At 34.8% G+C, this 10,000-nt stretch overlaps 1 protein-coding gene across 13 annotated transcripts in view; it reads right to left on the reverse strand.

Annotated features, from left to right (window-relative positions):
• Positions 1–10,000, reverse strand: part of LOC145255699 (agrin-like) — a 2,182,525-nt gene that overhangs the window by 177,287 nt on the left and 1,995,238 nt on the right. For all 13 annotated transcript variants that reach the window (XM_080114282.1, XM_080114279.1, XM_080114278.1 and 10 more), the window contains one exon: positions 2,417–2,526. In XM_080114282.1, the coding sequence (XP_079970408.1) occupies positions 2,417–2,526 (110 nt within the window). The remainder of the gene's footprint in view (positions 1–2,416; positions 2,527–10,000) is intronic.

Genomic DNA, 10,000 nt, shown 5'->3' on the forward strand with positions numbered 1-10,000 from the left:
CTTAACCCAACGAATAAGTTGTTCGAAATTCACACAGAGTATATGTTTATAGTGGTGAAGACTTTGTGCATAAACATCAACACATTTTGGAGCAAGAGCTTAAACTCAGTTAGTGCAAATGATTGACACACGATAGAGCAGACAGTAGACCTCAGGTTTTATATCAGAGTTTTCTTTACCCTAAATGCCTGTCTTAACACAGCCTGGGAGTGCATCACTCCAAGTGGTTTTAAATGTGTCCCGGATACCAACGTAGAAATGCTCTATGCGCTCTCTGCATTTATTTTGGCATTGTTACATTCGTCTCGAAAAGAAAAGGTATCAAAAATCTGAACTGGGTATGATCAAGTGAGGTCAACGAATCAGGTAACTTATAATGGAGAACCCTGTGCACGCTCACACCGTTTCACTTAGAGCTACCGAATTTGGTAGAATAACCCACCATGGAGAAGGAGAAGTTTTGACGAATTACACAGCTCACTCTCACCAACGGGGTTGGTGCACCAGTGGGGTTCGCTTATAACTGGAAACCCTGGTCACACTAACAACGTTTGATGTACACTCATAGAGTTACCAAATATAGCAGGATAATCCTTCACACCATTTAACGTAGTTACCAAACTTGCTGTGATAACCCACTATATGATAGGGTAATTTACAGGTTTCATCGCCCACCAACAGAGGTGGACTCCATGGGGGTCACTTATAATGGGGAACCCTAATTGATTTTCATACGTTTGTGCCAATAAAGAATCCCATACTGCCGTCTCATGTTCGTCTGAGCAACTTCCCACTCCCCACAAAGATAATCCGAGAAATGCAAGGTCTGCATGTGTGTCTGTACATCTATAGAACAATGCAATCAAGCTCAACGTCTGTGCGTCTGTCTGCCTGTGCATCTATATGAGGAAAGAGAATATAGGATACAAAAATTATGCAGAAAATAAATATCAGTTTAAAAGAATTTAACCGTTATTTATATTGTTATCTAAATCAGAATCCATTTTTGAAGGCTTATTTGAACCAAGTTAATGACGTGTACTTCTGCTAGTATATATATATATATATATATATATATATATATATATATATATATATATATATATATATTTCATGATTTCGCATGAAATTATAAGGATATATAATATTCTATGTATCGATTTTCAGTATTTACTTCAACAGTGCTAAATACTTTAGTAGAGCTAAGTAGTGTTATGAAAAATATGGCAACAAAACTAGAGGCCTGACGAGTCCTCACAAGGATGAAATGTGGAAAATCCGTGTAGGTTAATTGCCTTATATATTTTTATAATTCACAATATATATGTGTGTGTTTGTGTGTGTGTGTGTGTGTGTGTGTGTGTGTGTGTGTGTGTGTGTGTGTGTGTGTGTGTGTGTGTGCATCATACAATTAAGTAGTCATGAAGTATTTCTTGTTATTTTGGTCTGAAGTTGTCAGTAATATGTTTTGAATTTGAACATGAAAATGAGTTGTAGTTAAGAAAAAGCAGAATGTTTGTAAGTGAATACAACTGATAAGTTATTTACATTATTGACATGATTCAGACTTATCTTTATCGTGGCAATTGGATTAATACTAATACAAACTACTATGCTGCTGATGCAAGTCGATGTCTGACAACAAGAAACCGAAGCATTGCTATATCAAATGAACACAATAGGACTTTCAATTGAGTTCATAATGGAAAAAGAGAAAGTCAATTATCCGGCCTTCCTGGGCGTGTTAATGATCCGTACAGAGCAAGGGTTCAAGACATGCTGCCATTCCTGGATGTAAGGCTGAAGTGACATTGGATAATTGTACTTCAAGAGAAAACATTAAAATCAGGCATGTCTTATCATGTATGAAGAAAAAAGATCACTAACACCTGTGGAATGAGGTCGCAATAATAGAAATCAACTCTTGAAGAGCAAGAGAATTAGCACACACACATACATGAGCTTACAATGATCACTTAAGTTGGTCAATAATATGAACTAATAATTAAGAATCTTTTATTTTATGCATAACTGGACAAAGATTAGATAGATTCAGCTTTCAACAACACATATAGACTAATGCTATATGACATAATCATGTTGACACATCGGTTCTCATTAGACCAAAAGTCAAGCAATGTTGAGCTTGGTCAATACCAGATGGGTGACTATTTTGGAATACCAGGAGGCTCCTGCATCCCACCTAGCCTACAGCTGTTTCGACCCTATCCTGTCGTTGGACCAGACTGGTTGGGACGAAAGAGTAAGGCAAATCAGCTTCACTTTAAACAAAATCCGATGAGCCATAGGATGATCATATGGTCTTTGTTAAACAGCATCACACAAAAATCTGATTGGAGTTGTTGATTTTTCTTGCACTGAAACGAGATAATAGAATTTTAAAAGTTGAACTCACTGGATCGAATTCCTCTGAACAAGTTGGGCAATCACATTCAGCCCTTCCATCGCGAACTACGCAAACGCCATAGAAATTGCAGTGGTGGTTTAAGCATGGTCGCTTTACTCCTGCAAAAAGACAAAAAGATGTCTTTAAACTGATTTCCTACTTTCATTCATTTAAGATGCATCAAATATTTCATGAAATACAAAAACAACAACAACAACAAAATAATAATCACATGAAAGAAAAAAAACAAACAAACTAATTTTAAGAACATAGAAAGACGAAGACATTCAACAAAACTTTCACCAAAAAAAAAAATGTGCTTGGACTTTTAGACTTTTGGAAGTAAAAAAATGAAAACAGAAAATAAAATCTGAAATACAAAGTTTTATTTCAGGAAAATCAAATCACAAAGTTTGCAGAATTTAGTTTTGAAAAGATTTGAAAATTAATTTTTTGCTAAACATTTTATTTTTTGATACATCACTTTCATTCTGTTTTGGCAATTATCACATTTCGTTATGATTGCAGATTTTTTTATCGTTTATTTAATTATCAATTTTTATTTGACATTGGTGACCACTATGTATTTTTCGCTTTTATGTGCAAACACTTCTAGTATAAGTTTTGGGAGGTTTATTTTATTTTAGTTATTTTTATTTATTTATTATCGCCTGCAATAAGGATTGAACCTTCAACCTCCAGAGGACTGTTAATGTAGATTATTTGGATTATTCAAACTACTGCTCTCATCTTTAATGTTATTTTTACAATGTTCCAACCTTCTTCAGGCGCATCTTTTTGAACTCTGGAATCTTTAGGTCAAACTCAGAAATTTATACAGAATTTGTGATGGAATCTTATATTTAACACAAGGGGGTAGCTTGCTCTCGTCATTTCAGTTGTGACTTGGTAAAAATCTTAAGTAATCAGTAGTGCAACAGATATAAGTGTTAAGTTATAATCAGTTCAAAGTGACAACCCTTTGGGGGTTGAATATTTAACTCTGAACACAGACAATGTTACAAATATAATCACAGACTATTTCATTTATTTTGACATAAAAATTTCAGAGTTTGACAAAACACACCTGAAGAATGTCGAAGATAACAGCTACCAAAACATTGTGAGAATAACATTGAAGATGAGAACAGTAGTTCCAATGATCCAAGTAATATAAATTTTTCCATGAGACTGGCATTTAGAACTGATTGCATTGACACTTTATAACTTTTGTTAGCTTTAAACATTATCTTGCTTAAATGTGTATTAATATTATTTATTATAGTATAGTATTACCTAGTGTTGTATAGTATTGTGTAGTGTAGTATTAGTATTTATTGTAGTGTAGTGTAGTGTTGTATTTTCTTTTTTTTACAAGGTGGTCACCACTTATCAATGCCGGAAGCCACTCAGGGATAAGGGTTATTGTAAGTACAGTACGTTAGTGTGGAGATTTAATAAAGTGTCTACTTAAGGGGCGGTTCATCAAGAATTTGTTTACATTGGACTTGAAGACATCCAGGTTGTAGTCAGGTGGGAAGCAGGCAGACGGAACAGAGTTCCACAGGCGTGCAGTTCTAAGAAAGAAGCTTTGTTCATGGAATCTACATTTTAATTTAGGCATAGATAAAGAGTGGGGAAAGTTTTTGACAGTGGATTCAGCTAGACAGGTGTTTTTCGTAAAAGATTGGCGAAGGGGGACCAGAGATTGGAGTTCAGACGAGCACCTGCCATGGAAATAACGATAAAACAGGCTTACAACGTCTCTTCTGTGGGAGAGAGTTTGCAGTGAAGAGAAAAGAGCATCCCCATTAAACCACGAAGTCTATTTTGTACTCTATCAAGGCAGGATAGGCTGTTTTTAGCAGCTCCTGCCCAGATATGGCAGCAGTATTCCATCCTTGGACGTACTTGGCTTTTATATAGATAGAGAATTGCATCAGTAGTGAGATATCTTCTGGAGCGGTAGAAGGATCCCACCATCTTTTTAGCGACCTTGGCAACAGACTTGATGTATGTGTTCCATTTCAGATCAGGAGTAAAGGTCAAGCCCAGAAGCTTGTCAAAACATGGGGCTTCTCCTAGACGAGAGCCATCCATTTCAATTGATGCCAGCTGGGGATCAGAGCGTTGATGATGTAAAGATAGGAGTTTGGTTTTAGATGCATTAAAGGTAACCAGCCACGTCTTCCCCCACTGAACCACATGCTTGAGATCAGAGGAGAGAGAATCAGAGAGAGCTTTTTCATTTACAGCCTTTGATGTGTTGCCGTAGATGGTCGTGTCATCAGCATAGATGTCAACGAATGATTTAAGTATGTGTTTAGGGAGATCATTGATGTAGATCAGGAAGAGAGTTGGGCCCAGGATTGACCCCTGAGGGACTCCAGCATTAATACTGCAGGCCTCTGATTTTTGTCCATCAACCACTACTCTTATGAGCCTATCAGAGAGAAATAATTTAATGATAGAGAGAACATTCCCAGTTATACCGTAGCTGAAAATCTTGTGAAGTAGGCCTTTATGCCATACCTTATCGAAGGCCTTTGATATGTCAAGAGCAATTGCCCTAGAAAGGAAGCCTTTTTCAAGAGATTCACTAATCCTATGTGATATAACCGTTAGCTCTTGCAGAATGGAAGCCATATTGCGTGTCACTAAGAAGGTTATTTCTGCTGAGGTGGTTGACTATTTCTCTATTTAATATGGATTCCAGCAACTTAATCATGACACAAAGGAGACTTATTGGTCTGTACTGAGAGGGAGATGACTTATCACCTGAGTTCTTAAATACAGGGAATACTGATGAGGTTTAAACAGTTTAAACAGTTTCGTAAGTATGGGAGCAAGTTCTGGTATAATGTAGTAGAGCGCAATGCACTATAGTATAGTATACTCCAGTGTTGGATAATGTAGTATTATTATAGTGTAGTATTACTATTCATTATAGTGCAATGTACTATAGTGTTGTATACTGTACTGTTGTATTATTTTAATGCCGTATTACTATTTATTGTAGTATAATGTAGTATATTGAGTGTAATGTTATTATAGTGTAGTAGTATTTTTTTATTATAGTATGCTATAGTATAGTGTATATGTAGTGCAGAAATTCGATCTCTGTAACCTGCTTGCCTTACTGTGCTAACATGCAGAAATTTAAGAGTAATGTGAACAGGCATCTTACTGCTCAACTCCCTATAAGCATGGTCTTTAATACACAGTAGGATCTTGCGTCTGAGTGGAAATTTTCCTTGTTTGTGAATATAATTTTAAAAAAGTAGAGTGTAATACAGTATAGTCTCTTGTATTATTTTTTATAGTATTACTAATTATTATATTCTGAAAGAGCATATGAATCATGTGATTTGTTTTCATAACCAAACCTGAAAGTTTGGTTATATGGTGTTCTCTCCTATCACTATTTTGCTATTCTACTTTGATGAACGACCATTTTTAAGTTTGTTCCTTTTTTCTTTGTTTTTTATTTTTGCCAGCGATAACAAACATTATTTCATCTCTTCTAAAATCGCTTGCCAAAAAGAAATGTCACCATAGCAACACTAAAACTTATGAAGATAAGAATCTAAGATGGAAAACCCGAGAGAGTTAATGAAAATGGAGCATGCCAGGAGGATGCAAAATCTGTTTATGCAAAATCTTATTAAAAATGTGGGTCCAGTAATAAAAAAGAGGACTTTATATACATTTATGAGAAAGACGTTTCTCATAAATAACAACGAAGAGAATGTACGCTTGTAACTATATTAGATTGGCACTGGTTAAGTGTTTGTACAAGTCAAAGTCTTTGAAAATCAGGTATTTGTATAAGTCAGGGATAATTTTTTCACAATCAGTCCGACAGTGCCTTTTTTGCTGTTGGAGTATGGTTCTGCTTAATTCTGATAGGTCCATCCTCCCAAGCATTATCTCCTCTCTAAGAAGGACTTAATTTATTGCTAATTGCCTGACTGAGGACTGGTCACACACTTTTTATATGGTAGAGTGTGCTTATACTAGTGCATTATCTTTTCAAAACCACACCTAATTTCGTGTCTAGCACTGGACACACACACACACACACACACACACACACACACACACACACACACACACGCACACGCACACGCACACACACACACATATATATATAAATGGCGCAATAAAAGTAACAATAAAAGGTGGTTGTAACTTTTCTTTCAATCTTCGGATTTTGTAGTCATGCCCATATGCATTTTATTTCCTTTTGATGGGTTAATGAGTGCTATTTCTTCTGAGAAGTAAAAGGCAAAATAGATTCATTGATTGATATAATAATTTAATGAATGATTTTGTGCTACGAAACAGGTGTCTGTAAAGAATTGTAAATGTCAACATATTTAAAGGAATAAACTGTAAGATGGTCAGCATCATGAAACTTGGAATATAGTCTTTTGTCATTTATTTGTTATCTGCTCTATAATTACATTGAGCTTCATAAATTGGTGTAAACAGAGGGTGAAATATAAGTAAAAACAATTTCTTTCCACAGATATATATATATATATATATATATATATATATATATATATATATATATATATATACACACACAGGCAGAAAGAAAGTCCGCACTTGTAATTTTTTCAAAAACTGTAAATTTAAGCTAAATTTAATGTAACGGTTTAAACAGACTATACCTCATTTGATTGACCTTTTATTTTTCTATAATTTTACCTGTTCATATTTGACATTTAATTGAAATATTCTGGTGTTCACGTCAATTTAAAAAAAATAATTTCAAATTGAGGAAGCAAAAAGAATGCCAACACAATGGAAAATTGTTATTTAAATGTAACTTTAGGACCTTAACAGAAATACAATGAACTAGTTAATAAGTAGTAGCATAGCCCTTCTGCAATTTGACAGCCTGCAATCTTTTGGGAATTCCTTGAATTAGACTGCAGCAATACTCAAGGGAAAAGGCATCACACTTTTCTTAAATTTTTGTCCAAAGTTCTTCCAAATTTTAAATTTGATCATTGCGTAGCTGTTGCTTGATGTAATGCCATACGTTTTCGATGTACTTGAGGTCTGTAGATTGTGCAGGCCAATCCAAACACGGAATATCATGCTCTTCCAGGAACCTCGTGACATTTCCAGTTGTGTGAATGGGAGCATTATTCAGCATGAAGATGGGATTATCATCCAAATTCCGACCAAAGTAGGGTAGAAAATACTCAGCCAATATATTAATGTTCTTGGTCAAATTAATTCGACCTTGCAAGCGAACTATAAGCCCTGGACCATTGGTACTAATAATGCCCAATGCCAAAACTGAATCTTCACCACCTTGCAGCGTTGAAACTAAGCACCTAGGATTAAATTTTTTGTCTTTCCTCCGACGGACGTACGTACTGCCTACCATCACTTCCTAGCCTATCAAACTTGCTTTCATCGCTAAAAAGCACTTTTACCAATATGAAGAGTCATGATCTTCATTGCATCTGACGAAGTCCAGAGGGCGCTTTCTTTTCTTTACAGATATCATTGGCTTGCGTCTTGCAACAAATCATCGCAAATTAAATTCCTTTAATCTGTCCTTGACAGTAGAAAGACAGCACTTTTTAACAAGATTGCACTGTTGTTGGATTTGAGAACCGTTTCAAATATGTTTTTTAGGCTGCGGATCTTGATAGCATTGTCTTCCCTGTTAGAAGTAAGTCTAGTACGACCAGATTTAGGAGCATCACGAACACTGCCGGTGTTTTGGTGCTTTTGCACAGTCTTTCATACCGTTTTCTCATCACATTTAAATCTGTGGCCGCTTTCTCGAGTGGATAAACCAGAAAGGTGGAGATTAATGAGCTCCTGACGATCACTAATAGAAAGTCGTGGCATATGGACTAAATGTTACGTTGTATAACCTGGAACAACAATAATTACGATTAGGGATGCTTTATTGCCTGTTGGTGGATATTTTAAACTGATTATGGGGCGATAATTTAAGCTTATTTTAAGCGAATTTGTTGCTGCGGACTTTTTTTTGCCTCCTCAATTTGAAGTTATTTTTTTAAATTGATGTGAACACTAGGATATTTCAATTAAAAGTCAAATATGAATAGGTAGAATTATAGAGGAATAAAAGGTGAATTAAATGAGGTAAAGGTTGTTTAATCAGTTACATTAAATTTAGCTTAAATTAGCTTTCTTTTTGCAGGCACTGTATGCATATATATATATATATGTGTGTGTGTGTGTGTGTGTGTGTGTGTGTGTGTGTGTGTATATATATATATTTTTTTTTTTTCTGTAAAAGTCTGAGGAAGCTATAGTCGCCCAAAAAAACAGCCGGATAGCTGAAACAATAATGTAACTTAACAGAACGATACAGTAATAAAAAATAAAACGCATATTTGCTCTACAATAGTATTGAGCACTTTCTTCAGTTTTTATTAATTACCATTTCCACTATATATATATATATATATGGAAATAAATTGTACACTTTCTGACTAGCCTTCTATATTTACCCACAACATTAGAAATAAAACTTAATTGTCTTTTTCTGTGATAATTCTCAGTGGTTCAGGTGTTGAATACTGAGCTGCAGAGTCAAAGTTGACTTTGGAACTAGGTTTAAACTAGTAATCATCACTTCTTACACTGATGATTGCGCAAGCATTAAACACTAGTGTTTGTATGTAAAACATATATATATATATATATATATATATATATATACATGGAATAAATTGTTTACCCTCATAGCCGAATGGATTAGATCCTTGCTAATGAAGCCAGGGATGGTTTCTATCGCTGGGTTCGAATCTAATCATCGAATCTGATGATTCCCGAAAGTATGAAACACTAGTGTCTGTAGGTATTTAATAATTATTATAGTAAATAATTATGTCAGCCCCTTTAAGAAACTCGTTTCTTATCGTTGAGCACTTTCAGTTGAATTAAAGTCAGTCAATTTAGCTCGTATGCGCAGATCATCATATAATGATTAGATCACTCTGACAGACGTTAAAAAGCATTTCAAAAAATAAATATTTAAATTCAACAGCATTTTTTCGCGGTTAACGGTAGCCGAATGGAATAGGTAATGAAGCCAGAGATGGCTTCCGTTGCCGGGTTCGAATCTATCGCCTTGATAAGTGGTGACTCCTATGTAAAAACAAAAAAACTTGTGACATCCTGCACTGATGATTCCCGAAAGGATGAAACACTAGTGTCTGTAGGTATTTTATAATTATTATAGTAAGTAATTATGTATCTATTAGAGATGGGACGATTCCAATATTTTTCCCGATTCCGATACAATTACCGATTCTGATTCTTTATAAATCTCTAAATATTTAACTATAAAGTTGTTATTTTGTTAGGATTACAGTAAAGGCACCTCTTAAATGTGCACATATTTTCTCGAAGCGTAAAAGACACACTTGTGGGGGTGATTTGTAGCTTTTAGCTTTATTCGTAGCTTAAAATTAATAAATATTTACTGTTTATTATTATTACAAACGGTGAAAAATTTTGCTTCAAACAAATTCAGATAAAAAAGATAATTAAAGAAATCGTTTTTGGCATCGGAAAATAAGCACAAAT

The sequence above is a fragment of the Euprymna scolopes genome, chromosome 31, assembly GCF_053919585.1.
Source record: "Euprymna scolopes isolate OS-2025 chromosome 31, ASM5391958v1, whole genome shotgun sequence".
In the NCBI taxonomy this organism is placed as follows: domain Eukaryota; kingdom Metazoa; phylum Mollusca; class Cephalopoda; order Sepiida; family Sepiolidae; genus Euprymna; species Euprymna scolopes.